This window comes from Pangasianodon hypophthalmus, chromosome 11, assembly GCF_027358585.1.
Source record: "Pangasianodon hypophthalmus isolate fPanHyp1 chromosome 11, fPanHyp1.pri, whole genome shotgun sequence".
Taxonomy (NCBI): domain Eukaryota; kingdom Metazoa; phylum Chordata; class Actinopteri; order Siluriformes; family Pangasiidae; genus Pangasianodon; species Pangasianodon hypophthalmus.
Genome location: NC_069720.1, coordinates 21,309,452 through 21,330,193, shown reverse-complemented (window position 1 = coordinate 21,330,193; position 20,742 = coordinate 21,309,452). Strand labels below are relative to the sequence as shown.

The 20,742-nt window shown below is 37.2% G+C and overlaps 1 protein-coding gene across 1 annotated transcript; it reads right to left on the bottom strand.

Annotated features, from left to right (window-relative positions):
• Positions 1–12,495: 12,495 nt before the first annotated feature.
• Positions 12,496–19,966, bottom strand: krt99 (keratin 99). Its single transcript, XM_026936635.3, has 9 exons — positions 19,654–19,966; positions 19,382–19,510; positions 19,085–19,167; positions 18,751–18,907; positions 18,446–18,607; positions 15,277–15,402; positions 14,894–15,108; positions 14,610–14,722; positions 12,496–12,980 (listed from the first exon to the last, which is right to left on the bottom strand). The coding sequence occupies exons 1-9, from the start codon at positions 19,900–19,902 to the stop codon at positions 12,874–12,876; spliced, it is 1,341 nt and encodes a 446-aa protein (XP_026792436.3). The 5' UTR covers positions 19,903–19,966; the 3' UTR covers positions 12,496–12,873.
• Between the last annotated feature and the right edge of the window lie 776 nt (positions 19,967–20,742).

Below are 20,742 nucleotides of genomic sequence, written 5' to 3'. Positions count from 1 at the left end.
TAAGACAGAGGTTGGAACTTTATATGTTGCCCTGCTGAGGGGAGGGTGAGTGGGCTTCTAGAAAAAAGCACCTTTTTACACTCCACCCAGAATATGGCCAGGGGCAGAAGACCTGGCAGCTGAAGGTGTACTTGCAGGAGGATGCACTCAAATTTGTGCAATTAACATTCAGATGACAATCATATTTCATTATAATATTGTGGTGCATGAAAAGACTAGCACTAACAGGAGACATGCACGGATATGAACATAGGCCAACATTCCTGTCATCGCAAATATATCCACCCCTAAGGCACGTTTCTAGATGTGAATTGATATATATCATGATACAAATCATGATGTGCATGCAAGTATATGACAACATATAATTTATTGACCTACTCTTCCTATATGTAGTACTGTGCAAAAGTCTTAGGCACATGCAAAGAAATGCTATAGAGCAAACATGCCTTCAAAAATAATGAAATTAAATATTTCTACTGTAAAAAATTTACTATAAAGAGCAGTAAACAGTAATAAATGAAACAAAGTCAATATTTGATGTGACAACCCTTTGCTTTAAAAATAAAATTAGTAGTCTCAGGTACAATGTGTGCAGTTTTATAAGGAAATTAGCTGTAAGTTCTACTGAACATTTCACAGAACCAGCCACAGTTCTTCTGGAGACTTGTGTTCAGCAAAACCCAGCAGACTTTATTATGTTTTTTGTCTGAGAAGTGGTCTCTTACATAATATGCTGCTTTCTTTACTGACATACAAACATTTTTCTGTAACATTAAAGTTTGTGCTGGAAAACTGATGTTTGGAAATCTAAAATGTTTTTGCACCAACTCGATAATGTAGAAGACATAAAATAAAAATCTATAACAAAGTTTGTACTAAAAAAGGGTGCCTAGGGTGCATTGTCCTGTATTATGGCATAGTATGTCTATAAAATGCCTTATAGACTATTGCTTAGCAGTTATATTCCCAAGACAGCTAAGAGCTGGAGCAGATCAACACTCATAAGCTGTAAAGTAAAACCTCTTTACAAAGTTGGCTGTTTTGCCTGGAACCAAGTCAGCATCCTCAGAACAGACGTCTTTTTGTCTTTATGCTTTGTTCACCACTTTCCACAGTGACATTCTGGCCCACAGCATTGCTTCAGATATATATATATATATATATATATATATATATATATATATATATATATATATATATATATATATATATATATATGGGTTTCATTTATTAGCTGGGTTACAGAGCATTTCATCTATAATCCCTTTTTCTACAAGCTAAAGAAATTACCCATTTTTTACCATTTAGTGGCAATAAAACACTGTCATGTTTAAGATCCAGATATATTTACTATACACTAACAAAATGTAAATGTGTTTTTTTTTTATTACAAAGCTCCTTTTTACTACTAACATTCAGTTAATATTGCCATATTAGTACATTCTTGCTACTTATGTAAATGTGATAATCATACTGTGCGTGTACTATCATGTTTGCACAGTGTAGAACTTGGGCAGAGAATATATGAGTCAGATTGCGTGAGGCTGCAAAAGCCTTGTCAGAACAGCATGGGCATCCTGCCCTGGTGAATTTCCACACATAAATTGTGTAGTGATGTGATCACCACATGTGCTGTCTCTATGAACATGCCATAGCCTGTTGCTTCTTTTTCTATTTCTTCTTTTACTTCTCCCTGCACACAAAGAATGATTTTTCGTGCATTTTTATAAAGAAATAAGGAGAAACTTTGAGATAGCAGATAATAATCACTTAACAAAGGTAATGCTTCTGTGACAGAGGTATTGTAAAATTATGATAAGTTACATATATCGTCTCCTCCATAAGTATTGGAACGGCAAGGCCAATTCTTTTGTTTTTGCCATACACTGAAGACATTTGGGTTTGAGATCAAAAGATGAATATGAGACGATAGATCAGAATTTCAGCTTTCATTTCCTGATATTTACATCTAGATGTGTTAAAAAAAAAAGCTTAGAACATGGCACCTTTTTTTGAACCCACACATTTTTTAAGTGATTAAATATTTTGGAACATGTGACTGACAGGTGTTTCTTGTCGCCCAGGTGTGCCCTGTTAGATTGATTTGCTCTGAATGTCTACTCTTGGTTTGAACCCTGGGTTTCACCTGTAAAGACTGCATTTGTTGTTAAAAAGGTTTACCCAGACACCAGAAAGCTTATGGGAGAAAAGCAAACAACTGTGAAGCTGAGAAAAGAGGGAAAATCAATTGGAGCCATTGCACAAGCACTGGGTATAGCCAATAGAAAAAGAAAAAAAACCACTGGTGTACTAGCAACCAGACATGAAGCAGGTTGGCCAAGGAAAACAACAGCAGCTGATGACAGAAACATTGTGAAAGCTGTGAAGAAAAAAACAAAAAAACAGTCAGTGACATCACCAACAACCTCCACAGGGCAAGAGTGAAGGTATCATCTACCGTTCAAAGAAGACTTTGAGAGCAGAAATATAGAGGCCATACCACACGATGCAAACCACCAGGTTGGAATTCACAACGAATTACAGAGATGAGAAATACAGAGATGAGCCACAAAAGTTCTGGAACCAACATTAACCTCTACTGAAGTGATGGAAAAGCCAAAGTGCGGAGAAAGAAAGGATCTGTTTATGATCCAAAACATATGAGTTAACAAACATCAGTCAAGCATGGTGGAGGTAGTGTCATGGCTTGGGCTTACATGGCTGCTTCTGGAACAGGCTCACTAATCTTTACTGATGATGTAACTCATGATGGTAGCAGCAGAATGAACTCAGAAGTCTACAGAAACATTCTGTCTACCAATTTCCAGAGAAATGCATATAATCTAATTCATCATGAAGCAGCACAATGACCCAAAACACACTGCCAGCACAATAAAGGACTTCATCAGGGGAAAAAGTGGAAGGTCTTGGACTAGCCAAGTGAATCACCAGACTGTAACCCAATTGAGCATGTATTTCACCTCCTGAAGAGGAGACTGAAGGGAGAAACCCCCAAAACAAACAACAGCTGAAACAAGCTACAGTACAAGCCTGGAAAATCATCACAAAAGAACAATGCAAGAGTTTGGTGATGTCAGTGGGTCACCAGCTTGATGCAGTTATTGCAAACAAGGGATATGCAACCAAATATTAAGTGTTATTTACTTTAATTTACTTTAAGTCTATCTGTTGCAATACTTTTGCTCACCTAAAATTGTGTGGTCTGCCACCAAAAGTGCCATGTTTTATGTTGTTTGACACATCTAGCTGTACATACCAGGAAATGAAAGCTGAAATTCTGAACTATTGTCTCATGTTCATCTTTTGATCTCAAACCCAAATGTCTTCAGTGTATAGCAAAAACAAATAACTGGCCTTGTTGTTCCAGTACCTTCGCAGGGGACTGTATATTTGTAATATTCAGACAAACAGAAGCATAGCTGTATCTTCCTGACACCCATAGCTTATGTAATTAACACTCCGAGTGAATGTTAAGGTGAGTTATGCATGTGCCACTTTCTGGTTTTACAGTTTACCCTAGCTGCTAATGCAGAAATGTCAGCACTATACACACCAGCATTACAAAATACAACTGACACAACCTGCACTACAAAACACAATTGACACTGCCTGTGCTGCAAAATACAACGATTCTTAAACACACACCAGAAAAAAATAGCACAATGGCTGAAAAACTAGGCACAGCTCTCAAAAACCAACTGTAACATCTGAGTGCCACACATTTGTACCCTCACAAAGCACTTGTAAAACACTGGTCAAAAAGGGAAAGCAAATCATCTGAACTGAACTACACCAGGTACACAGTGGATACAAAAAGTCTACACACCCCTGTTAAAATGACAGGTTTTTGTGATGTATAAAAATGAAACCAAGATAACTCATGTCAGAACTTTTTCCACCCTCAATGTGAAATTACAACATATAAAAATTAAATGAAAAACAATCAGAAACATTTTAGGGAAAAATAGGAAAAATAAAAAACTTACAATAACCTGGTTGCATAAGTATGCACACCCCTAAACTACTACTTTATTGAAGCACCTTTTAATTTTATTACACCACTCAGTCTTTTTGGCTAAGAGTCTATCAGCGTGCCACATCTTGACTTATTTTATAAGACTTATTCGATATTTCTCACTCTTTCTTGCAAAAACATTCTAGATCCGTCAAATTGTAAGGGCGTCTCCTGTGCACAGCCCGCTTCAGGTCACCCCACAGATTTTTAGCTGGATTCAGGTCTAGGCTCTGGCTCGGCCATTCAAAAACATTGATCTTTTGGTTAAGTCGTTCCTTTGTTGATTTGGATGTATGCTTTGGGTCATTGTTGTGCTAAAAGGGGAAATTCCTTCATCTTCAGCTACAAGCAGACACTTGAAGGTTTTGCACTAAAATCGATTGGTATTTGTAGCTATTCATGATTCCCTCCACCTTGATAAAAGCCCCAGTTCTGGCTGAAGAAAAGCAGCCCTAAAGCATGATGCTGCCACCACCATGCTTCACCTTGGGTATGGTGTTCTTTTGGTGATGTGCTTTTTTTGGACCAAATACACCTTTTGGAATTATGGAATTATTATATCTTTTGGAATTGGTCTTATCGGACCATAACACATTTTGCCACATGGTTTGGGGTGATTTAGTTGAGTTTGATCTTGGATGAAATGGAAAAAAGCTTCCATCTAGCCACCCTACCCCATAGCCCAGACATGTGAAGAATAAGAGAGATTGTTGTCAGTACTTGTCAGATATTCCTGCAGCTCCTTTAATATTGCTGCAGGTCTCTTGGCAGCCTCCCTGTTAAGTTTTTGTCTTGTTCTTTTATAAATTTTGGAAGGACATCCTGTTCTTGGTGATTTTCTCCACTTGCTGATGATGGCCTTCATGGTGTTCTATGGCACATCTAATGTTTTGAAAATTTTTTGTACCTCTCTCCTGATCGATACCTTTCAACAGTGAAATCCTGTACAGGCTTTGTCAGCTCTTTGTGGACCATGGCTTCAGCAGTCAGATGAAACCAAGAAGATGAAGAAAATCCTACAGAAACAGCTGGTCTTTATTTGGGGTTAATCAGAATAATTTCATTGATGAAAGCTGTATGATAATTACTTTTGAACATGAGATTATGTGAGAACATGTGACTATGATTGGTTCATTGTGAACACAGCTACATCCTCACTTATAAAAGGGTGTGCACGCTTATGTAATCAGGTTGTTGTAAGTTTTTTATTTTTCCTATTTTTTCCCTAAATGTTTCTGATTGTTTTTCCAAATAATTTTTATATGTTGTAATTTCACATTGAGGGTGGAAAAGGTTCTGACATGATTTATCTTGGTTTCATTTTTTTTACTTCACAAAAATCTGCCATTTTAACAGGGGTGCGTAGACTTTTTATATCCACTGTAGTACTACAGTGCAGTGTAACACTGATGTCTACAGCTGGAGAGGGCTGGCTGAAAACTAGATCCAAAACATATCCAGGGGTTTCACCTGTTTCACCATACTCCAATCAAGAAATGCCAGCATATGTGTAAAGTTATAAGGTCCAAGCATTGCATGCCTATGAACAACCAATTGCTGGTTGACATTTCTACCCCTTTGGCCCAAAACATCTAGCACTTTCTATTCCTGGTGTTGCTAGTGTAGCACTTGCATCAAGCTCCAGGGGTCTCATTTATCAAAGTGTGCATACAGCAAGTTCTACTTCTGTACATAAGACGCAAAAGTACACACTAGAAAATTGCCATTTAGCATATGTGCATACACATAACTGTATACAAGTAAACATTAATAAATGCTACATTTTCTAAACAGCTCTGTTTGTGCACAGCCACACATATTCACATAAAGAAATGCCCCCATATCAAAATATACGATAAACAACTTCCCTTTAAAGGGAAGTGCGAATTTTATGGCTATTAACCCACTGTGAGCAATATGAATGCATGTAAAACAGTGCCATTATTCAGATAGTTGGTTGGGAAATGCCAGATCTGACTCTCATTTCTTGTTGAAATGTGCCTGTAAATGCCTGTAAACTTGAGTAAATGTACTTGATTACTATACTTTTGTATTTTGGGGTATTTGTAGATTACTTGAGCATTAGTGAAACTGAATAATTGTACTTTTACTTAATTGTATTTTCATGAAAAAAATTCCTTTTTACTACTTACATTTTTTTAACACAAAGTACCTGTTACACATCTTAAAGGTCTCTTCTTCTCTCATCCAGCAAGTGACTTCTACACTATTTATATAAAATGGGCTTGCATTTAAGTTTAAAGCACACAATCAAGTTCATCAGTGTATAAAAAATATATACAATCATTGAACACTTTATTAGGAACACCTGTACACCTATTCGTTCATGCAACTATCTAATCAGCCAATCGTGTGGCAGAAGTCCAGTGCATAAAATCAAGCAGATACGGGCCAGCAGCTTCAGGTAATGTTCACATCAACCATCAAAATGGGGGAAAATGTGATCTCAGTGATTTTTGGCTGTGGGCTTGTTAATACCAATCAATCATCACTTGAATACCACAGCCTAGTTGAGTATTCTTGCTGATCATGTGCTTCCCTTCATGGCCATAATTTCCCCATCTTCTAGATTCAAGATTCAAGATCTTTATTGTCATATGTACTTTGGTACAATGAAATTCTTATTTTGTTTTTTCCTCATGAGAAAGATGGGGTAGAAGGGCAACAAACAATAGATTACAAAGACAATAAAAATAAAAATATATATACAATAAGGAACAATGCAGGAAGAATAATAGAAATAAACAACACACAATAGCAAAAGTCAATTTACAGTCTGAATAAGAGAACCTATATGCAATAAGAACAGTTAACAATAAAATGGAAAAACTTTTTGAACACTTCTAACGGCTACTTCCAGCATGATAATGCACCATGTCACAAAGCAAAAGTCATCTCACACTGGTTTCATGAACATGACAATGAGTTCAGTGTTCTTCAGTGGCCGGTCACCGGATCTGAATCCAGTAGCACACCTTTGGGATGTGGTAGAGCAGGAGATTCGCAGCAGGAAAGTGCATCTGAAAAATCTGCAGAAACTGCGTGATGCAATCATGTCAACATGGACCAGAATCTCAAAAGAATGTTTCTAACATCTTGTGGAATCCATGCCGTGGAGATTTGAGGCTGTTTTGCAAGCAAAGGGAGGCCCTAACCACTATTAGTGTAGTGTTCCTAATAAAGTGTTCTGTGACTGTATATATCAAGAATCGTGTCAGTTCGTCAGCTGCAGTGACCTGCTTGTGCTACACAATGTAATTAACCCTATCTGTGTGCACATCTGTGTGCATCTGAAGATGGATAAGCCACTGGACTGCAATGTCGACTTTGGGGATGAGCGTCCCTGGCCCTACCTCATATGTTTCAACATACTAGAGTAAAAAGACTCATATAAAATGAGGTACCTCCATTGCATCTGTAGAAGGCATGAACTCCATCTAATTTGAAAAAGCATGTTTAGATAAGTTGATACGTTCTGCTAATTTGCTAACATTTGCTAGCATTAGTCATGCATATACATTAGTAAACTACGTATCATTAGTCATATACATTCATTATTAAACCACATAGAGTTAGCCATGCATATTCATTATTAAGCAACATAGCATTAGTCATGCATATACATTAGTAAACTATGTCACGTTAGTCATGCATATTAATTAGATGTTTTAAGGGAAAAGGTTATAGTTTATAGTTTTAAAATGAAAATCTTCTAACAGTTTTAGATAAGTGATTAAAGTTACTGTTCACATGAAAATATAACATTAATTTAATTTCATCAGATATAAAAATATAAATATAAAAAGATTTAAAAAAAAGTAAATACTTGAGAACATTTAAAAGTTTTGACTTTCACTTGAGTACATTTTTGGCTGGATATTTTTATTTTTATCTAAGTAAGTACTTTTTCCTTGAAGTAAAAAGGACCTGAATGTACATGGGGATGCTATTGCTGAATTTTGCTGCAATCTTTAGATGTACGTTTTATATGATTTTACTTTACATTTTATCTGTCACATATCTGCACCTTGTTGTGAAAATGGTCAGCAAAAAGTCAGCAGTTTATCTTGTCAATTTTGCTAACATGATTGACAAGTAAAGGGGATGGGGGCTCCTCATCAGTTTAACTAAGATTACCCTTTTCTACCACTAGGAGGTTCTGTAAATGCATGGTCAGGATTACTACTAAGTACTGTAAAGTACATAGACACATCTTCACACACAAGACTAACTAGCTAAATCACATTCTAAGCGTAGAAACATGCATGCATACAGATCACGCACAAAACTATATGTATGCATGGTTGGTGAATGATATCCCCAGATCACTGTGTGTGTGCATAAATAAACTGTACAACACAATCCGAAAGCATTATAATGAAATAATAACACTAAACATACGTAGGTATAATTACTCCAGATCACTCTCAGGTGGTAGAGTTGGTCATACAGGTTTGAAAAATAAACACACTGATACATACAGATAAGTGATACATGCAGTATGTGACTTTTCGTGTCTGTGCCTCTAAAGAGACGTTAACTGGCGTGTCATGATAAACCTTTGATAATATACAGTCTCACAGTTTTAAGATATGTGTGCATGCAGATTAGTGTAGGAGTACAACAGCTGAACTCATTTAGCTTCATAGTATGATGATTAAAACTAATTAATATGAGTACATGTTTAGTCTTGAGAAATATTTACAGCTTATAATTTAGATCATTGTTCCTTGTAAAACATTCCTTCCAGATATCTTTTTTTTTTTTTTGCTGTCAGGACAATTCAATTTATGACAATCGCATTCAAACCACTCCATGGTGCCACACCATCGTCTGTTTCCTACCTATATAACAAATTCAGCAATTATCTCTCGTTTAAGTTTTTTTATGAACAGATTGTAGGTAAATTATAAACGTACTTAAGTGCATCTCGAGGCATTCTTAATTCCAGTAAGTTATTTGCAAGTAAAGTTGAAAACAAAAGAGGTATAAATCTAAACTGTATGAAAACTGTTAGTATAGTATCAGTATATTTTAGTTAAAGTGCAGATTCTGGATATACAACCAACAAGAACTTTCTGTTTTTGATTTTCAGTACAGTGCAACTGAAAAATTTAACCTAGGCAGGCTTGAAAATGCCAAGTCATTAAATCATAAATATAACACAAAAACAAGAAAACAAAAGAAACCAAAATGAAATGGTGGAAACTGTTTTTTGTGAGATAGCAAGCAGGAATTCTGCAAGGATGAAATGGTGTATGTTTCATCTGGGCACGCCCTGGCCTCCTTGAAGCTGGCACTGTATCACATGAATCACGCTGGGAACAGAATGACACGGTTTGATGAATAAAGCTGCATTGAGTTTTTAAAACCACTGAGGTCTTGTATTATCAGCCCTGTTCAGACCTGCAATATTATTAGCTTTATGACTCATGGTTAGCTATTCTCTTTTCCTCTTTGTTCTTTTAGGCAGCTTCTTGCTGATTCTTGTAAAAAACAGAATATGAGGGTTGCAAGTAGCTTGTGTGTTACTCATGCAAAGTTTATATGCTTTATCTGAAGTTCAGGAGTATAAATGGTGTTTTTATGAAACTGCAAGTTTTTCTTTCAGTGAAGTTTCAGCTTGTTTAGTTTGTTTTAAAAGGTGTGATTTGACTATGAATAATGAATCACCTTAGAAGGTGTCACTGGATTTGCATTTATTCAAAATAAATATAATAGCCTAAAAAACCACTAGCTGATGAAACTGAGCATTACAATCTATGAGTTGTAAAGCTACTGAAATATTTTAGTTAAATGCACATCTATTGAATTAACCTGATGTTCTGTGTGAGTAGGATAAAAAAAATGGCACCCTCCTCTGTTGCAGAGCTACTCAGAATCATACACATATACACACTCAGTCATTCAGTTAATATTTTATATTCATACTACTAATCATACTAATCCTAAACATAACTTAAGCTTATCTTGACCTCATGCCTTACTGACCTCAATGCAATCTGCAAGTAAATAAATAGTGAGACATTTTTCGTTGTTTTTGGTATTACCTCCAGCACATTGGATGTTTTGTCACTAAAAGTTGAAAGAAAGTCATATGTAATTTAGAGTTATTTACATATTTATCAAGTCAACCAGAGGAATCATAAATGTATTAGATATGGCCTTTCTTATGACCTCTTAGTACATAAATAAGTGAACTAAAAGTAGTTGAGGACTTTAGGTTGATCCGAATGATTAATCTTCTGTGCACTTCAGAGTTTATCTTGTTGTCCTGTCAGTAATCACATGATTGAAAAAGAAAAGCAAGTTGGTCCACTAGCAGTTAACATTTCCACCATGAATAAAATGGTATGTGTTAGATTATCATACTTTGTCCCAGGCACAGTTTGTATCGTGAGTTTTAGGGATTAGGTCCTTTTTAGCAAACTATGACATGACGTTTCTGTTTTTGACATTTACCAGTACTTTCTATCTTGTGGTAAACCCTCTGAGGTTCCATTTGACACACCTATGCCCAGACCTATATACCAGATAGTACACTTGATTTATGAAATTCTTTTTACATAAAATATATTATACAAAATATAAAGTATGTTCTATAGTTATCAACTTTATGTCTTCTATTTGCTATTGCTGAGTGTTGCCAGTGTCGTTATTTAGTAAATATATGGCATAAGTGGAAAAATTTTGGAATTATGGGACCACACTGCAATTAAGAATAGGACAATAGTATAATCAATTTGTAAATACCAAAACAAAGCAAAAATCTCAGCCCAGAGAGCATTATGCTGTAAATAAATGCTACGGCCCTATCTCATGATTTGTGGCATGGTTATGCTTAGCCCTTTTTGTGTCTGTGTGTTGTGTTCAGGTGTCCTGTGCCACGCTCACTTCCAGGATAGTGACATGTCCTCTCCTGCCATGTGCAAGTGCTCTTAAGTCATCATCGTGACGGCATGTAAGACACTGCTGGGGGGGAACGTCGGCAGCCTTGTTCACACTTTGTTGTTCATTCTGTGATTTTCTATTCATTATTTTGTGCTATTCATGATTGACTCCTTGGTATACGACCCTAAGTTTGCTTGCGTATCTTTGAGTTTTTGATTGCCTGATTTATATACACTATATGGCCAAAAGTATGTGGACACCTGACCATCACACCCAAATGTGGTTCTTCCCCAAACTGTTGCCACAAAGTTGGAAGCACACAATTGTATAAAATGTCTTTGTATGCTGTAGCACTACAATTTTCCTTCACTGGAACTAAGGACCCATGAAGACATGGATTGAACACCTTTGGAATGAACAGGAACACTGACTGCACCCCAGGCCTCCTCGCCTGACATCAGTGCCTGACCTCACAGCACACATCCCCACATCCATGCTCCAAAATCCAGTGGAAAGCCAGAAGAGTGGAGGTTATTATAACAGCAAAGGGGGACTAAATCTGGAATGGCATGTTCAAAAATCATATATGAGTGTGATGGATGTCCACAAACCTTTGGCCATATAGTGCTTATCTCTTTTTGTGACATTTGTGGCAAATGTTTTGTGTATATCATAGTCACCAGGTGTAGGGCTTCACTGCAATTATTGTTGGGTATGGGTGTTGGTCTGTGTTTTGGTTATTTAGGTAGAGAAGGAAGCAGATTGTCATTTGTTTATTTTCTTTATTTGGGCATAGGTAAATTATCTTCTCTTTGTGCAGTTAGTTTGGGTGTTTGTTTATTATTTTGGACTTGGCTGGCCTGATACAGTTTACCAGTGGCTCTGTACATTTACATTGTTTTTACAATATAGCTCATGCCTGAGAAATTCTTGCTAATGTCCTTTTTCAGCTACATTTTCCATTACACTTTTTTCTCTTATCATCCCAACCCTGGACTGGGGTGTAACAGGCATGCAGTTAAACAAGAAACAACTAAGCAGACAACTGCCCTTTACTACATAGACCCACACAGGGGCGTGACGTCAAGCCAAAACAACAAAAAATATGTTAGCGTTCCATTGTCTGCGGTCTACATTGTATTTAAGGCTATTTTAAGGATTTTACTACCTCAAAAGAAGGTAGTTTGTGAAGACTCATTCTTAAACATTTCACCTTCTGCACACATGCAGAGAGAGGTGGAATGATTGTAATGATTATAATGCATTAGCCCCAGAATGCAATACAAAAACGTGAATAAAAAGGTTTTATGTTCAGGTACTGTCACCATGTCAATATGTCAGAAAGCTGAAAGCTCCTGTAAGTGTTAACAATTGGCAGAGGAATGTGGCTGATAATTTTTCATTCTTAAGGGTGCATAACATCTATATTTACTCATCATGGGTGTATCCGGCAGTTTAAATCTCTGTATTGTTCTGAGTGCCTGCTCTCTCAACAAGTAAGTCCTCATTTGCAAACAAAAAAATAACAGCCCCATCTTAGCTTATTTGCACAATTCATTTTATTGTAACAGAATCATTTGAAAGCAAAGCAAATGTCTGTGAATATTATATTTTTCATTATAGTAGGCAGCACGCTCCACTTGATATGAATCGCTAACACAGATGAGTTTGATAAACATGACACCTAGTGGCTAAACAATGCGTATATCAATGCATATCATGAAAATATGTTACCTCATACCCCAAAGCCATTCACTCAACACCATTTATAATAAGCACCACCACACAAATGTTCAGCTGTCAATGAATCTCTGCTGTATTCCAAATGCCCCAAATGTTTGCATTAGTAGTTTGCTCAGTGACTGTAGATACATATTGTTATAATTAAATGCATGGCAACATTAGACTGTTGAATTTTCTGTTCAGTTGGACAAATCCTGCACTTCTTCATCTGTGGTACTGGACACAACTACTCCATTCACAAGCTCCTCCGTGATAACCTTCACCCGTCTCTGGTGGAGATGATGTTCTACACGTATTTAACACAAAGGAAAAACACACACAGTTACCAATTGAATTTAACTATTTTAGGTAGTTCTTGGGGTGTTTGACTGAGAGACAGGCAGGCAGAAGGGCAAATAGTGAAAAAAGTGAAATGACAGATTTTCAGCCATATATGTCTATTAGGAATGTAACAAAAATACTTATACTTATTTGGAATAAACAAATATATATTAAATACAGATATGAATGGGATTTTTTAGAAAGCATGCCAGAAAGGTTGGGCATCTGGTTAAGATTAGAGGTGTACATCAGGACTAGGATCCCATGGAAAACAACAAAAAAATTCCCAAGCTGGAGGTTTTTACTTTTATGCCACCATGAGCCAGCAGTCAGCTATGAAGCACATCTGTCAGATATAAATGCACATCTGTAATATTAAAAACCTTGTGTGAGTAGGCCAAAAATAATAGAAATTGCACCCTCCTCTGTTGGAAGCTACTCAGTGTCACACACGTTAAGTTATTACGCACATTTCTGACACCATGCCTTACTAACCTTAATTTAGCTGTAACAACAATTGCTTCCTAAGCCAATACAAAATCATATATATGAAGTTAAATCTGTAAGTAAATAAATAGTGAAACATTATTTTTGTTGTTGTTTTTGGCACTACCGCCAGCAAAATGGATTTTTTTGGTTACTAAAAGGTAAAAGCTGTAATTTATAGGTATTTGCTTCTGTATCGAGTCAACCATAGCAGTCATAAATGTTTTACATAAGGCCTCTGTTGTGACCTTTTAGTACATAAGTAAGTAGACCAAAAGTTGTTGAGGAATTTGGGTGGATCTGAATAATTAAGGCTTTCTGTGCACTTCGTAATTTATCTTGCTGTCCTGCTGGTCCACTGGCATGTAAAATAATTAAGCCCTGACACTATCTCCACCATGAATAAATAAAGCCTTTTTTTTCCCAGATAGATTTTATCATGAGTGAGCAGTCAGATATGAAGCTTGCTGGACACACGTAGTGCTGTGCAATGCATTTACAGGGTTCATTCATTCATCCTTAGTAACTGCCTGGTCAGGTTTGTGATGGTTTAAATTAGGCTAGTAGTTTGTTTAAGTTAGTTGTTTAAGTAGTTTGAAAAAGGCAGATACAAACAAAAATAAGAACTGCGTGAGCAGAATTTAAAAAATAAAATATAAAATATGAACTCGGGTGAAGTAGCTGCTGACAGTGCCAGCATTTGTGTTTTCCAGGGTTTCTGGGGTTATTGTGGTAGCGTCCATAGTTTTATCAGATTCAATGAGCATTTTAAAGAAACATCTTAAAACCCACTTTTATAATCTTGTTCTTAATAGCTCTTAGCAATAGATGTTTATTTTAATTGTACCTGTTTTATGTGTACTTTTATTGTTTAACGTGTCTTATTTTTAGTAGGTCATATACATTGTAATGTATTATATATTATTTTACTTACTAGGTACGGATATTTGGAGCACTAAACAGATAAGTAAAAATACAGATAGTATCATTAATGGATGTCACTATCTGTATTTGTATGTATCTGTTACATAACAGATAGTGTCATTACAAATAGTGTCTTAGTGTATATATGAATGTACGAAGTGAAATGTATGAAATTTTAGTTTACCCTCTTCCTTCACTTGCACCTCTTGCGTCTCTTGCTTCTCCTCCACAACTGTTTTGGTCACCGTCTTGGACTCAGTCGTTATCCTGGATGCTTCAAATTCTTGGTTGCAATATCTGTGAACAATACATGAAATTGCCTGGTCTTTCCTTACATGCATCAAAGTAAGAATAAATACAAGCTAAACCCTAGTCATCTCTACTCAGTATCAACAGTTGAAACCTAATCATCTTGAGCAGATTATCTGTCCAGCTTTATATCCATAAGACCTACACCTGAAGCCTCACCCTTCTCCCTCTAACAGCCTCCGGTATTCAGCGATCTCCAACTCCAGCCTCATCTTGATGTCCAGCAGCAGCTGGTACTCCATGGCCTGGTGTTGCATGTTGGCGGTGATCTGCTGCAGCTCCGTCTGTAGTCGGTCTATGTGCAACTGCAGCTGCGATAGCTGCTCACTGTATCGTGTCCCCACCTGAACCAGATCCTTCTGTAGGATTTGAATCTGTACCACAAAATGTTATGGAAGACTTACTGAAAGGTAATGCAATCCTGTTTGGCAGAGTAAAGTGTAGTTCTATAAATTTGAAAGATTTTGAAACCTTAAAGTACAGAAAGTTGAGTTGAGTTTTAGGAATAGTTTCCAGCAGTGCAAGACAAAGCCTAAAGGTACCTGTGCGTGAATCCCTTTTATTTCTATCTCCAGGGTCTGGTAGGTTTTCTTCAGGTCATTGAAGGTTGTTTGGGAACTTGTGATCTCAGTGTGGCTTTTAAGCACTTCACTGTTCAAATTCTTTACCTAGAAAAGAGCCAAACTCAATTAGCTAACAGGCAAACTGTACAGAAAGACTGGCAAATAAAGTTCAGAAACAATGAAAAACAAACTAAAACTCCAATTCTGTATATCATTACTTTCATAGTTATTACAGTTGAATTCTGTGAACTTCACTAAACTGTACAACAATAATGAAAAGCACTTGTATACATCAACAGAAACGCTTAAATCATTTAAAAAATTCAAAATATAAACTTTTGAAAGTTCACCTTATGTTACATGACTGGCAAGCTTCTTTTTACTAAAAGAACAGGAACACTTAACTATTGTTAAAAAGTAATAATTATCATTGTGGTAATCGACACATGCATGTTGTGTTACCACATTCCTTGTGACTGGCAAAGAATTATAATCATAGGTTTAAATCAAAGATAATTCCAAACTTTAAGTAAGTGAAAACTTAGTGAAAATTTAAACTCTTTAACCCCAAATGTTTAAAGTCTTTCAGTTACTAAATTAAATGTGGTCAAATAGCATACTGTATGTTAAAAGAGTATATACTGTATATATATATATATATATATATATATATATATATATATATATATATATATATATATATATATATATATATATATGTGTGTGTGTGTGTGTGTGTGTGTGTGTGTATGTGTATATATATATATATACACATATACATACATACATGTCACCTTTCAAGGTGTATGATATATTAGGCAGCAAGTCAACAGTCAGTTGACGAAGTTGATGTGTTGGAAGCAGGAAAAATGGGCAAACATAAGGATCTAAGCAACTTTGACAATGGCCGAATTGTGATGGCTAGAGGACTGTGTCAGTGCGTCTTCAAAACAGCAGGTCTTGTGGGGTGTTCCCAGTATGCACTGGTTAGTATCTAAGAAAAGTGATCCAAGGAAGGATAACTGGTGAACCGGTGACAGGGTCATGGGTGCCCAAAGCTCACTGATGTTCATGGGAAGTAAAGGCTAGCCCATCTGGTCCGATCCCACAGAAGAAGTACTGTAGCACGAATCGCTGAAAAAGTTAATGCTGGCTATGCTAGAAAGGTGTCAGAACACACAGTGCATCACAGCTTGCTACATACAGGGCCAAGTAGAAACAGACTGGTTAGAGTGCCCATGCTGACCCCCGTCCACCGCCAAATCACCTACAATGGGCGCGTGAGCATCAGAATTAGACCATGGAGCAATGGAATAAGACGGCCTGGTATGATGAATAACATTTTCTTTTACAGCATGTGGACGGCCGGGTGTGTGTGCGTTGCTTACGTGGGGAAGAGATGGCATCAGGATGCACTATGGAAAGAAGGCATGCTGGCGGAGGCAGTGTGATGCTCTGGGCAATGTTCTGCTGGGAAACTTTGGTCCTGGCATTCATGTGGGTGTTACTTTGATACGTACCACCTTGCTAAACATTGTTGCAGACCAAGTACACCCCTTCATGGCGACGGTATTCCCTAATGGCAGCGGCCTCTTTCATCAGGATAATGCGCCCTGCCTCACTGGAAAAATTGTTCATGAATGGTTTGAGGAACATGACACAGGGTTCAAGGTGTTGACTTGGCCTCCAAATTCCCCAGATCGTAATCCGATCGAGCATTTGTGGGATATATATATATGACTGACAGGTGTTTCTTGTTGCCCAGGTGTGCCCTGTTAGATCGATTATTTAAACAATTAATAGCTCTGAATGTCTACTCTTGGTGTGAGCCCTGAATTTCGCCAGTAAAAACTGCATTTGTTGTTAAAAAGGATAAACCAACATGAAGACCAGAGAGCTGTCTATGAGAAAAAAGGGCAAATCAATCAGAGCCAGGGCTGAAAGTATCACAAGCCTTCAAAGAAGACTTTGAGAGCAGAAATATAGAGGCCATACTGCAAGATGCAAACCACTCATCAGCAGTAAGAATTGGAAGGCCAGATTGGAATTCACAACAAAATACAAAGATAAGCCACAAATGTTCTGAAACCAAGATTAACCTCTACCAAAGTGATGGAAAGGCCAAAGTACAGAGAAGAAAGGATCTGCTCATGATCCAAAACATACGAGCTCAACGGTCAAGCACAGTGGAAGTAGTGTCATGGCTTGGGCTTGCATGGCTGCTTCTGGAACAAGCTGACTAATCTTTATTGATGATGTAACTCATGATGGTAGCAGCAGAATGGATTCAGAAGTCTCCAGAAATATTTGCCAATCTCTGCCAATTTACAGAGAAATGCATCCAGTCTCATTGGGAGGAACTTCAACATGCAGCAAGACAATGACCCAAAACACACGGACAACACAACAAAGAACTTCATCAGGAAAAAAGTGGAAGATTTCAGACTGGCCAAGTCAATCACTAGACCTTAAACTAATTGAACATGCATTTCATCTCCTGAAGAGGAGACTGAAGGGAGAAACCCCCAAAACAAACAACAACTGAAACAAGCTGCAGTACAAGCCTGGAAAAGCATCACAACAGAAGAATGCAACAGTTTGGTGATGTCAGTGGGTTGCTGGCTTGATGCAGTTATTGCAAGCAAGGGATATGCAACCAAATATTAAGGGTTGTTTTTTAATTTCTATAATTTTTAATTTCTATACTTTGCTTGCCTAAGGTGCCAAAGGTGCCATGTTTTAAGTTGATTAACACATCTAGAACATCAGGAAATGAAAGCTGAAATTCTTATCTATCATCATATATTCATCTTTTGATCTCAAACCCAAATGTTTTCAGTGGATAACAAAGAAACTAAAGAATTACCCTTGCCATTCCAATACTTTTGTTCAAATAGTTCACATATTTGTGTCTCCCTTTCCAATGTCATATAAATATTCTCTAATATTTGTGTAATAATCTGTCTATTCAACATTTGCTTTTATTCATGTCCTCTGAGCACCTTTTACATCCTCTCCCTCTCCCCTCACATTCTTCTTAGATATGACATATCTATCAGATGTCATATCTATCACACTGACTACTTCAAATCAGATCTTCCATCCATCCACCCAAGCATCCACTCAACCAACCAAACAACTGGTTCACCTTGCTCTGGAACCACTGCTCAAGTGTTTTGTGGTTCTTTAGGACGAGTGCCTCATATTGCTCTCGCATCTCCTCCAGCTCTTTATTGAGGTTTACTGCTGGAGCGCAGTCTACTTGCACATTCACTGCGCCGCTCTGTTGGGTGCGAACCATGTGCAGTTCCTGTGAACAGAGGAACAGGAATAGAAAGTGGACGTCCGGTGATTATTGGCATATGTAGGCAAAATTAGCAGAATGGTTTAATGGATGGTCACACACAAAACTACAAATGTTTGAATTCAACAAAGAATCAAAGCTGTTCTCACCTCCTCATGGTTCTTCTTGAGGAAGATCAGTTCTTCTTTTAGCCCAGACATCTGGAGTTGTAGGTCTTTGGTTGCCATCTCAGTCTCCCCTACAACCATGCGCAGACGAGTCAGGTCTGCTTCTACAGTCAAACGCAGGTTCTTCTCACACTCAAACCTGCATCATCAAATAATGAACAGAGACTGAGAGAGCTGCAATGAATAAAACACCCATTAGACCTAAAGAATTACTACATTTTAATATATTTTTAAATGTCTTGAATTCAGTACACCAGTGCTAGCTAAGTGTTTGTTGCAAACCTTGGTAATAACACAGAAAACAGCAGACACTTACTTCATCTTAAAGTCAGAAGCTGTTAGATTAGCATTGTCCAACTTTATGAAAACCTGGTGTTTTTCTTTGGCCCTAGAAGTAATCTTAAAAGAGAAATATATATAACATTCAATTAGATAAAGGAGACGAGACATGGGGAGAAACAAGAAACGCTCAATTTGACATGCACAGGATTAAATAGATGGATAAAAGAAATACAAAGCAATATAGAAAGCAAATTAGGCATAAGGTCTTATGAAGCCTAAATGGATTTGGAAGAATTTCAGGTTTGATGATGGTGGCTGGATGCTGCTTCACCTGTTTCTGGAGGTCTTCAATGATGCTGTAGTATTTACTCAGATCTTTCCTGCTACTGGGGGTTCTGCTTTCATAAAACTCCTTTATTTTCTGCTCAAGCTTTAGATTGGCAGTTTCCAAAGAGAGCACCTGACAGCACAGAACATTTATGTCAATAAATAAACAACAGTTTTTCCTTGGCATTTGGTCCTTGATTTGTGAAATGGAAAGATATTAATTAATAACATTTTTATAGATTAAAAAAGTGAAAAAAATTTTCGCTGCTACTTTACCTTCTCCAGGTACGATGCCAGACGGCTGTTAAGATTCTGCATAGCCAACTTTTCATTGCCAAATACTGAGAACTCATAAGAGGGAAAAGATGAGGATGAAAAATCTAAATTAGTACCATAGTCACCACAGATGGATTGACCCGAGCTAGCGACACCATTCAGCCCCATCCCAAAACCTGAAGTTTGGAAATTTGACCTAGCAATACTGCCAGTGCTATAGGAAGTACTACGACGGAGTGCGACCAGCATGCCTGGATGCTTCAGGTGCTTGTTAAATCCCCAATGTCCTTCACAACTGAGACTCTTGGAAACAGTCTGACCTGTTTCTCCTTTTATAGGCCTTCATGTGAAGGAATTCCTTTCTTTGGAAGGGTTGGTCTGACATCCCACACCATGTTACACCTTTCCAAAGAATTTATTAATCTTCATCAGTTCTTTAAAAAGAGGGATGGTACATACCTGTGTAAAAGGGAACAAAAATGCTTTGCGCTAAGCCAGTTTTTGAGCTTAAGAACAGTTCTAATGATTTTACAGCATGATTGCAGTACTGAAATACCGGCAGGGTTTCATTCTCATCCCTGTTTGATTACTGCTCAGTTATGCCAACTGTAGGGGAGGAAAAGACCTAATTATAAAATAATAGGTACCTGATTATTATATTTTTTTTCCTCATAGCTCAGTGTGATGCCTTGTGTTGCATTCTAATGAAGTACCAGAGATATAAATACCATGGTACTACCAAAATGTAAGGCTGATTAAAAGTGAAAGGTCAGTTTTCTTTTGCTGTCATCAGCTTTTATCCACAGATAATCTTTGGTTTATCTTCACCACTTGCTACAGTTTGGAATGCATAACTACCTGCTCAAGCACGACCTGACAGAGACTGTTCTAGCATGACCTGACAAACAGGTGAAGATTGTTCAAGAATTCTGTTTTTTACCCATAATATTCGATCACTCAGAAGAGTTATATTTGACAAATGGGCTCTTCTGTGTGACAAAACATTGAAGTGCATCTGTTTTTTTCCGTTGCAGAAAAATCTCGTGATCTTATGTTTTACACGTGGTATGCAGTTGCACCTGTGGTCAC